A 22,630-nucleotide genomic window follows, 5' to 3' on the forward strand; every position below is an offset into this window, starting at 1 on the left:
AAAAAAAAAATAATAAAAGATGGTACATGAATAGTTACAATTTTTAGACAAATATATGAATCTCAGTCTACATGATGAAACTTCAGGATGGTCATTTCAGAAGAGCATTAGCTCAGTGATACTTTTATATTTTGGAGACTTAAAGATGTTTTCTATGTTAGGACTAATGCGGCACCTGCTAGTCCTCTGCTTGATTAGCCACAGTGTCTGCCTCCTTTCTGAGTCCTTTGAAGACTGTATTCAGAGGGAAAGCAGGAATAAAGAGCACGTTGTGTCTGGGTGATGAGTGATGTGGGAAGGGGTTCCATATATCCTGAAAGCGGAGCAGCCTGCTGGCCAGGCTTTCGGTGGCCCCTCATAGCCTCACATGGTTTCCTGATCTTTCATAGGTAAAATTTATAAAGATCGTGTGGAGTTTTTAAGTTGTCCTTCACTTCTATTGTTCCGGTGCAGTATTCAATACTATTCATTCTTTTTCTGATCTTCCCTGCACTGTAAACAAGTGGATTGGTTACATATTATACATATAATAGTTGACTCTCTGGAACTGCGTATTACAAAGTAAATGAAAGGAGAGGTAGGGAGGAAAATGTGTGTGAACAAGTGAGTAAAAAAATAATTATTTTTGTAAACTTTCACTAAAATCATACTTAAAAAAATTAAAAGGCAAAAATATATTCTATGGTGTTATAGTTCCCTTATTTTAAAGATCTTGCCTTTTAGTTATTTTATATTTTTTTATCAGATTTTTGGTCTATATTTGGTTCATATAATGCCTTTTATACTACATAGAAATATATTTCATTTTATGGTATTTATTAGTAGATATTTGGAGTGTAGTTTGTATTAAGCAGATGATCTTACACTGTATTTGGTTTTCTTTACAGTTTTCGTACAAGCAAAGGAGTGGGTTATTCCGCTCATTTTGTTGGTAACTGCTTAATAGTCACATCACTGAAATCCAAAGGAAAAGGCTTTCAGCACTGTGTGAAATACGACTTCCAGCCACGCAAGGTAGGTCCAAGCAGATGTGTGTTTGGATGATATTTTAGTTTCTTAGTGATACTGTAAGGCCACAAGGGGTGTTTTTAAGGAATAGAAATAGACTTTTGCCAAATTTAAGAGACCAGAAGTTGGAGTTCAGGGAACAAGCCTCTCTCTGTGTTAGCCCTGGAGTCTTGTTTACTTTTCCGTTTCCATTCCTTGCTAATCTCCTTGATGCTCTGTGTGGCCTGGAATGGGTAGCACTGCATCTTTGTGTCCTTGCTTCTGGACCTGATCCGCTGTCCTCAGCATCACGAAAGGACCAGGCCTTCCCTACGTGGATGTGGTCTTCTTAGCAAAACAGAGAGAGCCATTTCCCCACATGGAATCACAGCCAGGAGCATAAGGCTGAGATGTAGAACACACAGTCGTTGAGGTCACTGTTCAGTTTGTAGCAGGGACACACGTCTTCCCTTACTTCAATTTCTCTCTCTCTCTTTGTATTTGCTCGTTTTCTTAAAAACTCATATATTTTGTGAAATACTGAAGTAAATACTCATTTGGATGTTTTATGATTTTGATAAGAAATGTACATTCTGTTTCAAGTATAATACTAGTAGTTCTAATTAAAGAATATTACTTGAAAAATAATTTCTTAATATCTTCTTGGAAAATAGTTTTGCAAGTAATAAATAAATATTTCTAAATAAATTTGACTTTAGAATGGGAATCCTTGTTTTTTATGTCAAATACCGTAATCGTTACCCGTTATATACAATGTTTGGAAGAGCTTCCAGATTGATTCATGTTGGGAAGCAGGAGTGGCATCCACTTCCTAAACTAGGTGCCTCTGGAAACTCTACAAACTCTCTTATAAATGTACAGAAATGATGTTAATTATAGAACAGAGTTTAGGTCTTTTGTGCAAAGCTTATTCTGAGTTGTATTCGACTCAGCAATATTTAACCACTGCCAAATGAGACTAGTGTTGTTATATCTGAAGGAACATTCTTCGACTCTGCACATCACTCTTTGTCATTGTGCTGTGTGAAGTAATCTGGGTTAACCTTGTGCCGTGGGGATAGCAAATACCATAATAGTTTCCCATTGTGGGCTGTGTTTGGTGGAGCACCCGGGGTAAAACAGGTTTGGAAGCAGGAGTGGCATCCACTTCCGAAATAGATTGCCTCTGGAAACTCTATCAACTTGGAGAAAGGATGAAAGTTATACAAGTGTTCAGGTCTTTTGTTCATAGAGGTGCTTTAAGTCGACCTCGACTCGATGGCAACCAATAATAACAACAGTAACAACTATTGTTTTTTAGCATTTTGTTATGTTTTAAGTGAAAGCTTAAACAGTATATTAGATTCCCACCAACCGTTCCTGTCCCTGCAGTGTTAACACTTCCCCACCCCTTTCTCATTTCCAGCCCTCTAGTTTCCCTGGCTCTCCTTGCTTGCTTCTTTCATTTCTAGCCCTCTACCTTCCCTACCTCTCCTTATTTGCTTCTTTGAGTTTGGGAGAACATTGGACATTTACCTCCTGTAGTACAAGTCAGGACTCATTTGATCGCACTGGGGTTTTTGCCTGTTTACCTTTACTGTTGGGCGCTGTCCAGTCAGAAATGACCCATGGCTGGCCCTACAGTGGATTTTCAGAGGCAGTAAATTACACAAGAAGAGATTACCTCTCAACCTCCTGTCCAGACGGTAATAGTGGGCATAATTCAGTGGTGATTAATTTTTTTAAACTTTTTAGTGTACATTTGTTTGCTTACAAAGGTTGTATACATCATACTATCCTTCATTCATACAATCATTCCCATTCAGTATGCTTTGTAAAACTAATCACCACTGAACTATGCCCACAGTTCCCCTCTGGGTCTTTTCCATTTCCTTTACGGCCCCCTCCTTCCACCCATCAAATTGTGTGACCCTATGATTTCCCCGCTCCCATCCTCACCACTCTGTTCCCATCCTCCCCACAATGGTGATTAATTTTATAAAACATAATGAATGGGAATAATTGTATGAAACACAATGCAAATGAAGGATAGTGTGAACCACAATATATATGAACTTAGTGAGCAAGCCAATATAACATAAAAATTAAGAAAAAAAACCCCACAAAAATCGTACACCAAAAATAATCAGGACGAATAAAAAAACCCCAGTCTTCCTTTGAGCAGGTGGTGAGTTTAAACCGTATGTCTTCTTACCACTAGTCTCCCAGAAAGCAGAGGAAAACTCATGCTCTGAGGTGTGTCTGTGCTTTGTTAGCTGTGAATGTTGCCGTTGCAGTGCATAGACTGTTTCTTACTCATTCGTACTCATTCTTCACTCCGACCATTCCATTTCGTTCTCTCTTTGTGACTTCTTCCTCAGTAGCTTTCTTTTCCCATTTGCTTTTCCTTTTCCCTAGACCTTCTTGTGGTCTTTACCACTTTTTGGTCCTATATCTAGGTTTTAAGCAATTTTCATGCTTTTCCCAAAAATTTAATTTCTATGCTTTCATACTTGTTTACGTGTCTGTTTCTTTTAGCTGCCTTTGTTTATATGCCCCAACATAGGAGAGACTTCACATGCACTAACCTTTTAGTAAGTTTTGTCTGAATGCATGACAGTGAAGAGTTAACAGAAGTTTAGCAGAAATAAATTTCATTACCTGTGGGCCATGAGTAAACTAGTGTACAAAAATAAACTTTGTTAATGATGTCTTTTTGTAGATGCTTAATGTGTATCACAAACTGTTCGCCATAGTTTTGTACGTTGCCATTATCCTCATTATTCACAACTTCCCCCAAAGTGCACCTTATCACCACCCTCTTTTTATGATAATAGTTTCCGAGATGCTAAATGAGCTACTGAGAATCATAGGCTTTGCAATTGGGCATGTAGTTCATCTCTCAATGCATTTGAAGTCCATCTGCTCAGTATTCTAAATTATCTGGTACTTAGAAGCCAAAACACAACAGAAGTGGTTTAGTGATTGCTTTTCTAACTGAGGTATCTCAGTGGGTATGAGGGAGCTCTGGTGGCCTGGCTGGAAGGACTTGTCAGTGCATACCAAGGACAACCATGAGCATAGCTAACACTATTGCTCTGAAATCTCTTCAAGTTGGAAATCTTTATTTCATTTCTAATTTCTACCTCCAAATTGTTTAAAAATTATCTCTTTGGTATTATCTAGAAGCTGCTCTGTTGACTATTTTCAAACTCGTAAAGATAGTTCTGTGAGTTGTAATTCTTATACAGGGAAACATCATAATGGTTTATTTAAGAGTCTGGTTTGTTGTTGTTTTTTTTTTTTTTTCTTCTTGATACTTTGTAGATTTAAAAATAAAAAATATGAGTTGTTAAAGGTATGTTTGATGGTTCTCTTCTTATTTAGGGCTTATATTATTTATAGTTTTCTGATCAAATGAATATCTTAGTTTATAATAGACTTAAAGATTACCTATAACAAAATGTCCATTAAGTCAAGTTAAATACACACACACACACACACACACACACACAGTCACTGTATTTGTAAAAAATATTTACAATAAAAATCATTGATTTTACAATATTCTGCCATCCGATCTCCAGTCTTATATCTGTCAACAAGGCCACATTTTCCAACTCCCAGTTCTTTTGTCTTCAACTTTTGCATACCAGGCACTAATTATTATGAATGCATCTTGACGGCAGTCAACAACAACAACAACATCTTGATTGTACATTGGGACAATATCAGACTGCAGAAGTTGGTAGAAATCCTAAAGTTCTTTATCATTGGCTTTTGTGCTTAATGATCTACTTGAATAGTGGTTGTATGCTTACAGATAGTATCTTGTTACTAATAGCATTTTACTTCAGGATGGATCGCAAAATATACAGAAATCCAATTGATGATTTTGTGAAAGGAGGTGTCAGAGAAACTCAGTATCAAGCATTCAGAACCAGACCAGGGATTGATTGTCGAATAGACTTCAGCTCTTCTATGGGCAAGTTCAGGAACTATATACAAGTTCAAATTGAAGTTGAAGAAAATGAAAAGTCCACATGACCCAAACTATGACCTTGAATTTATCCCACCTGAACTTAAAAACCATTGTAAGCATAGGTTTGATGCACTGTACTCTCTCATAATGCAGACAAGTTGTGGGGAGACATGAAGGACATCATCCATGAAGAAAACAGAAGGTCATTATAAATACAGGGAAGAAAGAATTGACAAAAAATGACTCTGAAATTTGCGTTGGAACAAAAAGAAGCCAAAACAAAGGGAAAGGTTGCTGAGGTAAGAGAGCTGAACAGGAGATTTCAAAGGGCAGCTTGAGAAAACAGTACAAAGTATTAAAATGAAATATGAAAGGAGTGGAACTTAGAAAACGGAAAAGGAGGAACGTGAATAGCATTTCTCAAGCTGAAATAAGTGAAGAACAACTCTAGGTTGCCATACTGAAGGATTCGGTGAAAAAAACGTGAATGATGCAAGGGCATTAAAAGAAGATGGAAGGAATGCAGAGTCACTGTACCAGAAAGAATTGGTCAACCCAGAACCATTTCAGGAAGTAGCCTATAATCAAGAAACAGTAACACTGATGGAAGAAATCCAAGCTACACTGAGGCATGGGGGAAAAATAAGGCCCTGGGAAGTGATACTGCTGGGAGTTGTCCAGGAACCGTGAATGTGCTCATCAGTCTCTGCCAGAAAATATAGAAGGAAGGTACCTGGCCAGCTGACTAGACGATAGTTGTAATTGTTCTGTTCCCCAAAGTGCTCCAACAGAATATGGAAACAGTCCACCAATAATTCATATCCCAAGCAAGTAAAATCACCCTTCAGTCTTGATAGCATATTATTCATAGATTCCAGCTTCCCAAGCAATTTGCTCAGCATACAGATTGAGTAGTACAGAGAGAGGATACAGCCCTGACCCACGTCCTTCTTAAGTTTAAGCCATGTAATGCTCAACACCAGGAAAACAGAGATTCTCACCACTGGGCTGATTGGCAGCATCATGATAGATGGAGCAGGAAGCTTCAATTTGCTTGGCTCCACAATCAACACTCTTGGTGCTAGTAGCCAGGAAATCAAAAGATGAATTGCATTGGGAAAGTCTACTGTCAGAGACCTCTCCAGAGTACTGAAGAGCAGTGATGTCAGTCTGGAGTACGTGATCCACGTCATAGTCTTTACAATTGTTATGCATCAGAAAGCTAGACAATACTAGGGATGATAGAAAGAGAATTGATGCCTTTGAGCTATGGTGTTGGAGAAGAGTGTTGAATATACCATGGATTGCTAGGAGAACAAACAGGTTCGTACTAGAGAGGGTGAGACCAGGCTGCTCCTTTGAGGCAGTGATTCTGAGGCTTCATCTGACATACTTTAGGCATATTGCATGGAGGGACCAGTGTCTGGAGAGGGATATCATGATTGGGAGGGTGTAGGGACAGTGCAAGAGACCCTCAATGAAATGGATTGATCCAGTGACTGGCGTAATGAGAGTAGGTGTATCAAAGACAGTAAGGTTGGCACAAGGTAGGGCAGGGTTCAGGTCTTTTGTACATAGGGTCTCTATGAGTCGCAAGCAACTCAATGGCACATAACAACAAGAATAACAAGTGTTCCCTTGCTCTGTTCACACAGAACATATCTTGGTCTAGATATAGGCTTTATATGAGCACAGTTAACCTCTGGGATTCCTGTTATTCTCAGTGTTAGCCATAACTTGTTAGGATCCACAAAGTCAAATGGCTTTGTATAGTCAATAAAGCATAAATAGACATAATTCTGGTATTCTTTCAGCCAGGATCTATCTGCCATCAGCAGTGAGATCCATGGTTCCATGGACTCTTCTAAATCCTGCCTGAACTTCTGGAGATTCCCTATCTATGTACTGTTCTAGCCCTTTTTGAATGATCTTCAGAAGTTTTTGCTTGCATGTGATATTAATGATACTGTTTAATAGTTTGCACATTCTTCTGGGTCGCCTTTCTTGGGAATGGGAACAGATATGGACCTTCTCCAGTTCATTGGCCAGACATCTGTTTTCAAATTCCTGACATAGACTGGTGAACACATCCAAGGCTGCATCTGTTAATTGAAACAAGTCATTTGATATCCCGTTGATTCCTGGGGCTTTATTTTTTTGCTAGTGCCCTCAATGCAGCTTCACTTTCCTTATTTTACCATTGGCTCCTGCCCATAGGGTACTTGCTGAAATTTTTTGGGTCAGTCACTTCTTTTTGGCACAGTGACCCTGTGTATTCCTTTCTTCTCTTGATGCTACTTGGGTCATTCAATAGCATTTATCAGTGTTGCGACTTGAGGCTTCCATTTTTTAGTTCTCTCAGCTTGAGAAATGCGAAGTGAATTCTTCCCTTTTGATCCTCCAGTTTCAGCTGTCTGCACATTCTAGTACAATGCTTTGCCTTTTCAGGTTGCCCTTTGAAGTCTTCTGTTAGCTCTTTGACTTAAGTATCGTTCTCCTTTGTTTTCACTTCTTGACATTTTAGTGCAATTCTCAGAGTCTCTTCTGACACCCATTTCCATTTTTTCTTTTTCTTACGTATTTGAAATGAGCTTTTTCTCTCTTCATGGATGATAGCCTTGATATCATTCCAAAACTCAGCTGGTCTTCAATCATTGGTGTTCAGTGCTTTAAACCCTATTACTAAAATGATTTTAAAATTCAGATGGAGTAGATTCAGGATCATATTTTGGCCTTGTTTTAATTTTCTTCAGCCTCAATTTGAATTTGCACATGAGTAGTAGATGGTCTGACCTACATTTTGCCCGTAGTATACTTTGGACTGCTGATATTTGCTTCTCTCAACGTTTCTTTCCACAGATAATGTTATTGTTGTTTTTTGCCATTGAGTCAAACACAGCTCAGCAAACCTATGAACAAAAGGCCTGAAGCCTTTCTGTAACTATCGTCATTTATCAAAATTCATAGAATTTCCAGAGGCATGTTGTTTAGGAAGTTGATACCACTCCTGCTTCCAGATTCCACAGATACAGTAGTCTGATTTCTTTGTAGCCCATCAGGTTAGGTCCATGGGTAAAGGAACCATTGGTGTTTTCTAAAAAAAGGTATTTGGAATGACTATATCATTGAAAATAAAAAAATCAGGCATTCTATTTCCAGCCTCTCTTCTGTCACCCAGTAGATCATCTTGATTGCATGTTCGGTCAGTTGCAGATGCAAGATTTGGCTCTTAGTAGGAGTATATGTTTGAATAATGGTTGTATTAACAGGTCTTCCTTGTATGAATGTGGATAATGTCCTGTCACTCACAACATTGTATTTCAGATAGAACTTGAAATTGATTGACTTTTTGACTATGAATGCAATGCCATTCTTTTTCTGATTTTGATTCCCAGCATAGTACACCATGTAATTATCTTACTTAGAGTTCCCAAAGCTTATCCATCTCATCTCATTAATACCTAGAATGTTGATGTTCAGGCACACCTGTTCATTTTCCACCTGTTCAGTGTCTCATTTTCGAACATTCAAGCTCTATACCTTCCATATTCCAGTAATTACAGGATGTTTGCCATTATTTTTCCTCATTCTGACTTCCTCCCAGTCTGGGCTCTACCAGCAGTATTATAACTATCTCTGTTCTTCTACTTTTCATTTTAATAGTTTGGACTTCTCCAAGTTATTGAGGAGTAGTGATGTCAGTTTGAGGGCTAAGGTGTGTCTGAGTCAAGCCATGGCATTTCTGATCACTTGCTATGCATCTGAGAGCTGGACAATAACTAAAGGATGACTGAAGAAGAATTAATGCCTTTGAGCTGTGGGATTGGAGAACAGTGCTGAACATCCCATGGACAGCCAAAGAACAAACATAAATCTTGGAGAAAGTGCATCCACAGTGCTCTGTGGAGGCCAAGGTGCTCAAGCTTTGCCCACATACTTCAGGCATGTTGATAGGAGAGGCTGTCCTCTGTAAGTGGACATCATCCTTGGAAAAGAAGGGCTTTGGCTGTGGAGAGGAAGCCTCTCAATCAGCGAGACTGACACAGTGACTGCCCTAGTGAGGTCAAGTGTGTCAGAGATTGTGAGGATGGCGCAGGAGAGGACAGAGTTCAGATCTGCTGTTCACAGGGTCAATGGGTTGGACTTGATGGCACCTGACAACAACTGTCTGATTTTTCTTTCTTAGTAGATGTGGCTGTATTTGTTTAAATACTTGTGTGTAACTTGTGTTTTTAAACATTTTAATCTTCTTTGGTTTAGACTATAAACTCCAAAATGACTAAGGGTTAGATTTAGAAATTGCTAAAGAGAATATACGTTCTCGTTTCCAAGTAGACATGATGAAAATAGCAACTATGTGAACACATAATAAATATTGACATATTTGAAAGTTAAATTATACAATAATACTTAGTTTTAAGAAACCTATTTTATAAAATATAAACCTTACTTCAGATGCTGAAATGCTATTCTGTTAGATCATGAAATCCAAATTAGAACCCCAGGCTATCTTTTCTCAGAAATTATCATGATTTATACATCTATTATTTTCTTAGTGACTAATGTATGTTATCTTATGAAATAAAAATTTTGGTGACAGCAAAATTTCAGTTTGACTGGCCACTGGGGTATTTGAGGTGTATCAATCTTGTTGACTCACCAAATGAACACAAATAACTTTGTATGTCCAGTATATTTTGGTGTTGATGTAGCAGAAACAGTATCATTTAGGGAGGGTCAAGCCATTTTAGTTCTAACTCTGTCATAAATTTATTGTTACTACCAGTTTTTTCAAGGCCTCAAACCTGTTCCTGAGATGGTTCTGAAATTCAGGTGGGATAGACTCACAGTCATATTTTGGTTCCCTTGGATTTGGTTTCATTTTCCTCAGCTTCAACTTGAACTTGCATATGAGTAGTCGGTGGTCTGTTCCACAGTCAGCTCCTGGCCTAGTTTTCACAGCTGATATTGAGCTTCTCCAGCAGTTCTTTCCGCAGATGTAATCGATCTGATTCCTGTGCATACCATGTCTCTTAAAAAACGTATTTGCTATGAATAAGTCATTGCGCAAAATTAGATCATTGTCTCTCCAGCTCCATTTCTGTCACCAAGTCCATGTTTTCCAACTACTGAGTCTTCTTCTCTGTTCCCAACTTTTGCATTCCAGTCACCTAATTATTATCAGTGCATCTTGATTGCATGTTCGATCAATCTCCGATTGTAAAAGTTGGTAAAAATCTTCTATATTCTCTTCCTTGGCTCTGGTTGTTGGTGCAATAGTACATAGGGTTGCTATGAGTCGCAAGCGACTCGACGGCACATAACAACAATAGCAACAACCAATTTTTTCAACTGTAACCTTAGAGGCTGGAGAATGAACTTAAGGAAAGGGGAATAAATTATCACTAATACTCTTTTAAACATTTCTTTATAGATTTATTCATGGTTTCAATTCTATCTGAAACTTACATTTTGATGCCTTTCATTTTCTTCCCCATTTAAGTGGTATATGATCAGCATTGTTCACATTTACAACCGATGGAGGAACAGCGAAATCCGGTGTTATGTGAATGGACAGCTCGTTTCCTATGGTGACATGGCTTGGCATGTTAACACAAATGATGTAAGTCTTATTTTTTTAAAAATACTCATCTTACTGTGTCATTGCCCGTGTTTGTCATTAATCGTCATATGGATTAAATACCAAATAGTTCTGTACAATCTGAGAATTTTACTTTGAAAATTTGTTTCCTTTTATTAAGAGCGTTTTAAAGTTATCAATAGTGAAATTTCTAGGATTTATGATTTAGTGTTACTAGATACCATAATTAAAAATATAAAAATTATGGAATTATATGGCTTACTTATCAAGTGTTTTAGGTCAAAAAGCATTTATTTGGGATCTCTATCATTAGAAACCAGCAGTCAGGAAAACAAAAGACAAATTGCATTGGGAAAATATGCTGTCAGGAACCTCTCCAGAGTACTGAAGAGCAACAGTGTCAGTCTACAGACTAACGTGCACCTGATCCGGGCTGTGATCTTCACAATTACTTGTTATGCATCAGAGAGCTGGGTGATAACCAACGATGACAGAAGAAGAATCAATGGCTTTGAGTTTTGGTGCTGGAGAAGAGTATTGAACATACTGTGGGCTGCCAAGAAAACAAATAGGTCTGTCTTGGAGAGGGTGAAATCAAGTCATCTCTGGAGGCTAGGGTTTTGAAGCTCTGTCTTACATACTTAGGGAATGTGTCCAGGAGAGACTGATCCTTAGAGAAGGACATCATGCTTGGAAGGGTGGAGGGACAGCACAGGAGAGGAAGACCCCTAATGTATCAGAAACAGTGAACCTGGCTCAGAACAGGGCAGGCCTCAGAGCTGTTGTACATGGGGTTGCTGTGAGTCTCAGTTGACTTGACAGCACATAAAAGCGTCAACAGCAGCATTACAGATAGCATTGCCCAATGGGCTTTCCGAACCTGCAGTCTTTCCCAAAGTAGATTGCCTCTCCTTTCCCCATGTAGCTCTGGTAGCTCTGAACTATTGACCTTTCGATTAGTTGTAAAGGAAATACTAACCTACACCAACCACTGCACCATTAGGTTTTCTAATCTTGAATTATTGTACCTTTTATTCAGGCTTGGAGATTTAATGAGACATTTCTGCCCTTGTATTGTCAGACTTTTTTGTCATAGAGGGTCTCTGTGCTTATATAATGTCTTGCTTGTTAATAATGTGAGATGGATTTGTTTGTGGAGCAGGCGGATACTGGACACTGATTCCCTGGTCTGAGTGGGGGAAGAGCACCTCCTGCTGGCCTGGTTCTGAGGTATTGATCACTGCACATGAGTGCCCAGGCCACCTGTTTTAGGCAGCTGGCTTGATGATCTGTGTGCACTGGGTCCCATTGATATGCTTCATTTTACAGTGAAAGGCCTGCACCCTCTTTGTGTGTTTAACATAGTGCCAGAGACGAAGAAGGGCATATCCATAAGAGAGAAGTAAGAAGACTTTTAAAAATGGGGCCCAAACGCAGAGGGTGCTGTGACATAGTCTGCCGGGACCTTCGCTGCTAACTACAGTTGGTGCCTCTCCAGCTCTCTGAATCCAGAGACACTCTCTAGAAAAAGGGTGGGCAGTACACTCTTGAGGGATTTACACCCTTTGAGGATCTGCTGGCAGGTCGGCTGAGTTGGTTCTGACTTCACAGCAAGGAGCTTTAGAGTTCCAGGTGCTGGTGGTTACATTTTGGACTAGGTCGTCCCTTTGAGGGGCCCTCATGGTATTCTAGGTAAAGCCTTCTGCTGCTGACTAACCTCCCAGCTGGCATTTGGAAGCTATAAGCATTCGGCTTCCATAAAGACCCCAGCCTTAGGAACTTCATTGGCGTCCATGCTTTCTTACATGGTTGCTGGGAGTAAGGATCAACTGAATGTCTTGGTTTTTATTTTTGCTTTTGATGAATAAATAAAATTTGGCAAGGGTTCTAGTGTGAAGATGTAGTAGGTTATTCTTTGCTAAGACATAAATATATGTTCTTTAACTCACCATATTTTTTTCTACAGATCTTTAGCTAGCTTTGATTCAGATTGCCACAGCACATGCTGTTCTTGATGCTTGCTATGTTCATGTGGGTGTTATACTTTGAGATTCGTGGCAGAGAAGCAATGCAGCTATAACATTCTGTCATTACAAAATGATGTGTTTGATTTTTCTTTCTGCATACAGAGCTATGATAAGTGCTTCCTTGGGTCTTCAGAAACTGCTGATGCCAACAGGGTGTTCTGCGGTCAGCTTGGGGCTGTGTACGTGTTCAGTGAAGCCCTTAACCCAGCCCAGATATTTGCCATTCATCAGTTAGGACCTGGATATAAGGTAGACATGCTTTTCATTCTTTTGAGTCTTTGGACACTTTACAAGTGAAATGTGACACAGGAACATTTAGTGCATTTCTTTCCTCCTCATAGTTTAGAATTTGTTTCTCTTTCTTGGAACTGTCCAATTTTTTTTATTATATATTTGATTTTATTTCAAAGGTGATTTTTAAAGTCTTTTCCCTTCATGAAATTTTAATTTTTCCAAATATTTTATTATGTGGAGGCGAGGCATGCATTTCAAATATGAAAGAATAAATATTTTAAGAGTATATTTTAATGCCATTTTTTAAACTATAAAATATTAAAATTTATTCTTTGTCTAATAAAAATATAAAATGATTTGTTAGGACAGGAGTGAAAGGTAAGTTGGAAGAATATTTAAAATTCAGAATGAGATATGGCATAAAATATGTGTGGCTTCAGTCTTTGAACTTGAGCATTTGGCTTTGTCTCTCGGAGTTCAGTGGGACAAGTGGAAGCAGTAATAAGAATCCTTATTTTGCCAAGATTGGAACGTATGTGGAATTTGTGAGACAAATGAGTACAGAGAGGCTGATGCTAGAGCAGGAGAAGGCAGTCTGAGGATGGGTCCTGTAGGTCTCAGAGCCAGGAAGGAGCTGAAAGACCCAGTGAACAGACTGTGGGCCCACTCAGGGGAGGAGCCTGGGGGTTCAGGCCAGTGTGAGTAGATGCAAACCCTTATTGCCATGTGCCCAGTAATTGATGTACAAATGAATGACAGTAGTGGTACAGAAATACCCCTAATGTAACTTAAATGACAGAGGAAATAATAACTGCTGGCTAGTGATTTGTTAATTTGGTTTGTTTCTTAGATGGTTTTGTGCAGTAGGTTGGCCCAGTGTAAAATATGGTTTGATTTCTTGACTTGTGCCCTTGTGAGCATTGATTAGGAATCCAAATATCTCAAATTTCTGGCACTTCTAGTATTTTTTTCTGCTTATTCTTTAAAAAACGACAGTGAGAATGGCACAGGGTGGGTGGGGTTTAGTTGTGTTTTATAGAAAGTGTGCTGTAACTGAAAACTGACCAACACTTGAGGAGGAGAACAAAGGCATTGCTTAGTAATAGTATCATTATGTTAAATGATAAATAGTATCATTATGTTAAATGATTTTGTTTTGGATATTAAATTGTGCCCATGGTGTTTTCCTGTTGTTTCCTAATTGAAGCATTGCAGTCATTATAAGCATGTTTGCTATTAATCTTAACCTGAAATATGCTATTATGATAACATTATCAACTTGATAGGTTTAATTGTCTTCCATTATGTTCAAGTGCTGATGTCACCATGTGCCGTGGCAGTTTCTGTGCATAGCTGTTCACTGAATGTTAGCATGCTTGTGACTGTGATCTTTTGTCTGTGCATTCTTACTTGATAAGGGTTGGGGTAATAGGCAGTGCATGCAGTTGGATAAAATCCAGTAATAGAGCAAATATTTCTTTTATTCAAGGTACTATGTTAATATCTTTGGATTTAAAATGGACAAATTAAGGCTCATCCTCTGTATGAGACTATGATTATATATTGAGATGTTTATGATTAAACGTATTTATTAAAGACGGTGTATAATGCTACTGAAGTTTTGAGATATAATGATTATTTTTATCTATACAGGATTTTTTAAACTATCATAGAGAAGACCTATTTTTAGGGGTTCTTGAAGCAGAAATAGACTTTAAAGGGGAAGCAGAAGATGATAATAGAATTTGAGATACTGAGTGTTATCCAGGGGACCTAAGCAAAGGAATCAAGCGTGCTGGTCATTTACTGCTCATTATGGCTCGATGGTAGAATACAGAATAGCAGGGGTGATTTATAGTGATACTTGATAAAGATTATGATAGTAATAAAGTAGTAAATCTTTAGAAACCAAAGTAATAAATTTGCACTTTATTTTCCAGACATAGTATTATTATCAGAGGTTTCTCGTAAGAGAATGGATTGATTATATTGATGTGTTTTAGTGGATAAGTTTAGAAATACAAATAGTAGAATTTAAATGATTAATTTTTTACTGACTCTAGATGCTTTGTTTATCTTCGGGGAAGATTTTCATGCATTGTATAGCTTGCACCATTCTCTCAGTTTTCAACAAGATCTAGGATCTGTTACTATTACAGTGGCATTTCCGTGTTGCATCAGCACCGTTTCTTCTTTAGGAGTTGTGGAGAGATTCCTAGGTTTTGTTGTGTGTTTATGTGTGTGTGTGTCTATGAATTTATGTTGTTAGGTGCTGTGGAATCAAGTATGACTAACAACAGATCTGACTCTTGCCTGGCCTGTGCCATCCTCACAATCTCTGACACACTAAAGCCCGTTGCTGCAGGCACTCTGTCAATCCATCTGATTGAGGGTCTTCTCTGACACTGACCCTCCACCTTTCCAAGCATGATGTCCATCTCTAAAGAATAGCTTAAAATTTGTGAGACAGAGCTTTATCATCTTTGCCTCCAAGGTGCACTCTAGCTGCACCTTCTCCAAGACATAATCTGTTTGTTCTTTTGACAGTCAGTGAGTATTCAGTGCTCTTTTCCAGCATTACATCTCAAAGGTATGAATTCTTCTTCTGTCATTCTTATTCATTCTTATTCACTCTCCACTCTCAGTAGCATAGCAAGTGACTGAAAAGACCATGATCTTGAATCTCAATTGAAAAATCATCTTAAAAATACTGCATTGAAACAGATGAGGGACAGAGTAATTTAAAAGTGATATATGATAGGGTATTATAGTTATTACAATAGTCCACAGTTAAGGGTGTATAGTGGAGTGTACCTGGGGCGGTGGGAGGGGTGCAGGGGGATTGTATACCAAAGAAAGAATTTTTCTTTTACTTTTTCAAAGAGAGGAGCAAACCTGGGGGTGGGGGGAGAAGGGCTGGGCAGGGAGAGAAGTGCAGCGATGAATGAATGGAAATCCAAAATCTCTGTAAATGTTCATTAAAATTATTAAAATAAAAAAAATAGATTTGAAGTGTTGAACACCATAAGATCCATGTTAGAGTCATATAGAGTGTCACCAGCTGTCCTAAATTTTAAGTAAAAACGTGGTTGTTACTGTTCAGTGCTGTTGAGTCGGCTACAACTTTTAGGGTCTCAGTGAATGAGAAGCACATTGGAACCATGTCCTGCACCATCCTCAGGACCGCCAGGCTCTATTCTGCTGTTGCTGTCATTATGTTGGTCCGTCTCACTCGGGTTTCCTGTTGTTTTCCATATTGCTGTTATTGTTAGGTGCTGCTGAATTGAGTCTGACTTGCAGTGCCCCTTTGTATAACACATCTGAGCCCTGTCCTGTCTTGTGCCATCTTCACAATCTCTGACACACTCATGCCCACTGCTACAGTGTCTCACCTTGTGTCTACAGCCCTCTTCACTTGGAGAAAGCATGTTTATGTCATCCACACAATGAAAGTTATTGATGAGTCTTCCTCCATTCCTGATGATACATTCTTCTTCTCGAATAATTTGCGCAGCATGCAGATTAAATAGATATGGAGAGAGGATACAACCCTGATGCACTTTTCCTGATTTTAAACCACGCAGTGTTCCCTTACTCTGTTCGTATAACAGCCTCTTGGACTAAGGTGTAGGTTTCACAGGAACAAAATAAAGTGTTCTGGGATTCCCATTCTTCTTAATATTAGCCATATATAATCCACACCGTCAAATGCCTTTTTCCATGACCACCTACTTTTTTAAAAAAATTTATTTATTTATTTATTTTTTTTACCTTCTACTTTTTTGAATAGAATGTTTTCTAAGGACTAATACCTCCTGACCTCATACTCAAGTCATGGGAGACGTTTCACCAGTATTGCCACTAAGGAACACCCTGGTTGTAATTCTCCAAGATAGATTTGTTTTTTCTTTTGGCAATCAGGGTATATTCAGTACTCTTCTCTAAACCACAATTCAAAGGCATCAGTCAGTTGGTCTTTACCATCCTCACTCACTTTCTAACTTTTACATGCGTGCCTGCACGCGAAACATTTGAAAATACTATGACCTGGCTCAGGTGCAACTTGGTCTTTAAACTTGACATTCTTACTTAGCATTTTCAAAATGTCCTTGTTAACAGATTTTTTCCAAAACATTTTTTTTAAAATTTTATTATTTTTTGTGCGTGTACTGTCAAATTGGATCTGACTAGTACAGGAGGAGACTGCCCTCCTTCTCCAGAAGAGCATCTGGTGGACTCAAACCACGTACCTCTGGAATTGCAGTGCAGCTTCTTGCCACTAGGCCACCAGAGCTCCCTGAGATTTTTCCAGAACATTTTAAAATGTTTTGACTGCTGCTACCATCAGCATTGGTTGTATATCAAGTGGAATGAAGTCATTGGCAACCTCAAGTGTCTGTGCCTGTCATCATATTGACTGTTGGTCTAATAGTGAGAATTTTTGTTTTATTGAAATAATCCATTTTGAAAGCTGTGCTCTTTGATCTTTTCCAATAAGTGCTTGGCAAATTCTTTACTCTTTGGAAGCTACCTTGTGTCATCTACATCTTGTAGATCATTAATAATTCTTCCTGTAATTCTGATGCCATGTTGTTGAGCTGTCCCAATTGTTTTTTTCCCGTATACAGATTGAATTGCTATGGAGAAAGTATATAACCTTGATGCACACCTTTTCTGAATTCTAACCATGCTCTGTCCCTTTTCTGGGTTCAGGTTTCATATATTCTGAAATTCTCATTCTTTTTAATGCTAACCATAATTTATCATGATCCACATAGCCAAATGCCGTCTTGTAGTCAGGAAGTCACAAGAGAGATGAGATGACCACTCCTATTTCTCAGGTCTGTTGTGGTGTCTCCTGTGCTGTATGATGCTCAAAGGTATGCCACTGGTGTTTGAAATACTGACAGAATCTCTCAGGTCGTGTGGGCTCCACATGCTTCCAAACAAAGAAGCAAGATGAAGAACACAGTAGTTGTTGTTGTTTTGTACCTTCGAGTCAACCACAGCTCATAGTAACCATATGCACAGTAGCTCTGAAGTCTGCTTTATCCTAGCCAATTTCACTGTCTCTGACACACTGACCCCCATAACCCCAGTTATTGTGTCCCTCTTCCCTTCCAAACATGATACCCATCTCCAGGGACTGGTCACTCTTGGCCACTTGGCCAAGGTGTGTGAGATGGAGCTTCAAAAATCCTTGCCTCCAAGGGGCAGTTTGATTTTACCTTGTCCAGGACAGACCAGTTTGGTTTTTTGGTGCTCCATGGTGTGTTCAAGACTCTTATCCAGCACCACAACTCAAAGGCGTCTCTTCCTTCCTGTCACCCCTCGTCATTGTCTAGCTTTCTGATGCATAGCAGGTAATTGTGAATTGAGTGCACCTTAGTCTCTAGACTGACATCATTGCTCTTTAGCATTTTGGACAGTTCCCTGACAGCCATTTTTCCTAATACAATCCATCTTTGATTTCCTGTCTGCTAGTACAAAGAGTGGTGATTGTGGAACTGAACAAGCTGAGATTGTTAACAACCTCAGTCACATCTCCAAATTATCATGAAGCTTCCTGTTGGCCCAGTGGTGAGAATCTTTGTCGTCTTGATGTTGAGCTTCAATCCACATTGAAGACTATAGTCCTTGACCTTCAGCAGCAAATACTTAGGTCCTCCTCAGTTTCAGCAAGCAGAGTTATTTTATTTGCTTAGTGCAGGTTGTTGAGTATTTCTCTAATCCCAATACCACATGCCACCTAGTAAAATCCATCGTCCCAAATAAAACTGACTATATGGAACTGTATTGGACTTTCAAAAAATAATGTAAAAGATGTTATTTTTTTCTCCTGAAATCTTTTTACATCCTTGCCAAGGCTCCAGATTTACTGACGTTGAATTATCTTTTCTAACTTTGTCCTCTGATCTCTTACACAGGCTTTAATACTACTCTTTTTGTGGATGTAAAACTTCCACCTTTTCATTTTAAACCTTAGTAACATTCTTTCTCCTACCTACTCTTTTGATACTTTGTTACATAAATCAATTTTGTCATTCTCAAGTTGTGAAAGTATCCATTTAAAGAGAGGAGAACTGAAAATATCTATGTCCAGATTGTTTTTGATAATCTGAAATGGGGAAAGGTGTGTAAATATTCCCACAGTTGTTATTGTTGTTGTTGTGGTAGTGTACTGTAGAGTAGGAACCAACCCATACCTGACCCTCTGGTGGGTTTTCAGAGGCAGTTAATCACATGGGAGGAGATTGCCCATGGAGTAGCTGGTGGCCTTAAACCTTATGCCTTTGGGATTGCAGAGCAGTTTCTTGCCACTAGGCCACCAGAGCACTAATGTTTATTCGCCATATATTTAACAAGATAGAATGCATTTTCTTATTATTTTAGTATCTGTCTATACTTTGGAATTAGGGAATGTGGTGGGCCACTCAGTGGGGGCTTGTACTGCTGACCTGGAGGAGAGGCCTCTCAGGAGGTCTTTACAAGGAGGATGCTCTGCCTGTGCCAGTTAGAGCTTAAAACCCACTGCAAAGTCACCTGTAATTGGACTTCAATGTCAAAGAGAGTTTTCACTGTAGAATTTGGCTTGTTATTAATTTAATAATATTTATTTAAAAACTAAAAAAATACAATGAAAAACCAAAACCCCAAACTATTTGTATGTATTGAACTTGAGGTTATTACTTTTAATATTCAGGGAGAAACTAACCCAAACATTGGCCTCTGTTTCTAATATAATTGATATACTTGTAATTCTGAAGTACTCTTCTGGTTGAGAGCATCACAGAAGATTAGATTTATTTTATTTTCTTTTTTAAAAAGAACATGTTCACTGTGACCATTCTGGGCCAAAATTGACAAAATCATGTGTTCAGAGTGAATTTAGAGCTGACTCAGGCACCCTGTGTCTTCTGTGAGGAGGTAAGTGAGCTCCTAACACTTAGATTATTTAAACAAAACAAACCCAAAAAAACACAGAAAAACCCAAACAAAACAGTATAAAGAGATCTGGAATAAAATACTTAAGCATAAAAGGAAGTCAGATGAAGACCACTACACAGAGCTAAGACTGAAGATAATTCGTGAAAGCACAAGGAGAAAAAGGTTAACTTGGTAGTGTTCAGATGTGACATTGAACTGAGATCGCCTCTTAGCTCTGCCTCCGAGAGGTTTGTGGAGACTGTAAATTGCACAGGAGGAGAGGGCTCCCTGTTCTTCCCCAGAGCAGCTGGCTGATTGTCATCGCCTGGCTTCAGCTTGGCAGCTCCCTGGACTCTACACTACCTCACCCACGAGGCTACCAGAGCTCTCTAGCTTTGAGGAATTTTGAGGGAAAAAATAATAATCTGTATTTTCTTACCCCAGGGTAAATGCCCGAGAGATGTTAACCTTTAAGTTCATAATGCCTGTGTACCCCAAGAAGTCCCCAAGAACGGGCAATATAGCATGGAGTCATAGATTTCTAGTTCTCTTTCTTACAGTTGAAACCCACATGAAACTGATAGCCATTGAAGCAGCCTGGCTCCTCTCTATTAGGCTCCCAAGGTTGTCAGTCCTCACAGAGGAATACTGTCCTCTCTCTCCAGCTGGGAACGTGGTTCCTCGGCACTGCCACCATGACTCCCTTGTAGTTGCTTTGCAAAAGGAATAGTAATGGGAATTTAGTGGAGTCTCCCACAAATACAGAAAAATGTTATATTTAACATGCCCACAGGCTTGAGCTTAAAAGCCAGTAAGTGCATGAGAACACAAAGCCTCATATTGGGAGTTAGCCAAAAAGTAAAAGAACACAAAATTGTAGAATTACATCATATGAGACAAGTAGGCTCAGCTTAAGGAAATATAAGAACATAGGGAAACTTTAAGAATGAGAAACTGTCAAATAAATGTTGTTGATGATTGCTGTCAAGTTGAGCGCGACACATAGCAACTCTACAAACAAAAGAACTAATGCCTTAACTATTGTCATTTTCCAAGTTCATAGAGTTTCCAGAGGCATGTGGCTTAGGAAGTGGATGCCTGTCCTGCTTCCAAACCTGTTTTATGACTGGAAGCTCCTGCAAACGCTGTCCACGTTGGGAAACCATTTTGGTATTTGATACCCCAGTGACACATTCAGCATCACAGCAAACCCAGGTTACCTCATACAGCACACTGAAATTGTTAATTGACAGTTAATTAATTACTGTTAATCAAACATGTTAGCCAGATTTAAAAGAAAGGAAATAGAGCATTTTGAAATAAAATACATAGTAGCTGCTATTAGAGAGTAAGTGAAAAAAAAAACCCCAACTCAACCAGTTGATTAAATACAGTGAGGACCAGCCAAAGAGAGTAAGACCGGCAACAAGACGCTTTGACACAGTGACTGCGGCAGCAGGCTTCCAGTGTGTCGGAGATGATGGCGATGGCACAGAACAGGGTTCAGATCTGTTCTTTATAGGGTCACTGTGAGTCGTACTCAACTCCAGAGCACCGAACAACAACATCAGTGAACTAGATGGTAGACAACATCATGATCAATGGAGAAACGTTTGAAGTTGCCAATGATTTCATTTCATTTGGATCCGTAATCAACACCCATGTTAGCGCCAGTCAAGAAATTGAAAGCTGTGCTGCGTTCATTAGGCAAATCTGCTGTCAGGTACTTAAAGTGCTGAGGAACAAGGATGTCATTTTGAAGACTAAAGTGCATTTGATGTGAGCCATGGTCATTTGATTTGCTTCCTTTGCATTTGAAAGTTGGACAGTGAATGAGGAAGACTAAAGAATTGATGCCTTTGACCTGTGATGTTGGAGAAGATTGTAGACCACAATCTGCTAGAAGAACAAATGAGTCTTTCTTGGAGGAAGTGCAAGCATGGAACTCCTTAGGGACAAAGATGATGAAGGTTCGCCTCACATACTTTGGGCATGTGGTTAGGAAGGGCTAGTCCTTGGAAAAGGACATTATGTCGGGAAAGGTGGAGGCATCTCTGATGAACTGGACCCCACTGACAGACTGCCCAAGATGTGATGGAGCATGTCAGAGGTCATGAGGATGGTTGCAGCATGAGGCAGAGGACAGAGCCATTGTTCATGGGGTTGCTGTGAGTCATTGTAAACTAGACAGAACCTAGCAACAACAGAGCGACGGGCGGTGACTTCCAGGATTGTGTCACGTAGTAAGATTTAGCCTTGTTAGCAGTTGGCTCAGTCTCTCCTGCATGGGGAGGACCGTGTGGCATGAGGAGATAAGTCTGGGACAGGTGACTGAGCTTAGCTGGAAACTAGCAAAAATCTGGGGGCTCCCTGCTGTCAGCAGCTGCTTCCCCATCACCAGCTAGGCTCCTCCTGACAGCTCCTAGCTGCATGTGAGGTAGGCATGTTAGACCCTGACAAGCAGACTGGGTTCAGCCCCTCTTAGTCCTTGTGTGCAGAAACCAAGGGACTACGTGGAATCACGAGCTTTTTGTGGTCATTTGTTACACAGCATAGAAAAACGAGTATGAATATCACAGTTATCTTTAAGACTAACTAGGGAGAAATACTGTTTTAGACAAACAGAAAATAAGTAGCAGAGCTCAGCTAAAGCACCTTTTATAGGTATTCAGAGAATAAAGAGCCATGGACTACAGTGACTGAAGCACTTGGTTGCTAACCCTAAGGTCAGCTGTTTAAATCCACCACAGTTGCAGAAGCAGTCTGCTGCTGTGAAGATTGTTGTTGTTGTTATGTGCCGTCGAGTCGCTTGCGACTCATAGCGACCCTGTGTACAACAGCCCTAAACTCCGCTCTGTCCTGTGCCAATCG

The 22,630-nt window shown here is 39.4% G+C and overlaps 1 protein-coding gene across 1 annotated transcript in view; it reads left to right on the forward strand.

Moving 5' to 3' along the window:
* The window catches only part of NBEA (neurobeachin), a 924,058-nt gene that overhangs the window by 121,648 nt on the left and 779,780 nt on the right, over window positions 1-22,630 (forward strand). The window contains exons 9-11 of the mRNA XM_006879639.1: window positions 888-1,014; window positions 10,473-10,592; window positions 12,701-12,847. Coding sequence (XP_006879701.1) covers window positions 888-1,014; window positions 10,473-10,592; window positions 12,701-12,847 — 394 coding nt within the window. The remainder of the gene's footprint in view (window positions 1-887; window positions 1,015-10,472; window positions 10,593-12,700; window positions 12,848-22,630) is intronic.

The sequence above is a fragment of the Elephantulus edwardii genome, unplaced genomic scaffold, assembly GCF_000299155.1.
Source record: "Elephantulus edwardii isolate Elephantulus edwardi_28Jun2011 unplaced genomic scaffold, EleEdw1.0 scaffold00004, whole genome shotgun sequence".
NCBI classification, from domain to species: domain Eukaryota; kingdom Metazoa; phylum Chordata; class Mammalia; order Macroscelidea; family Macroscelididae; genus Elephantulus; species Elephantulus edwardii.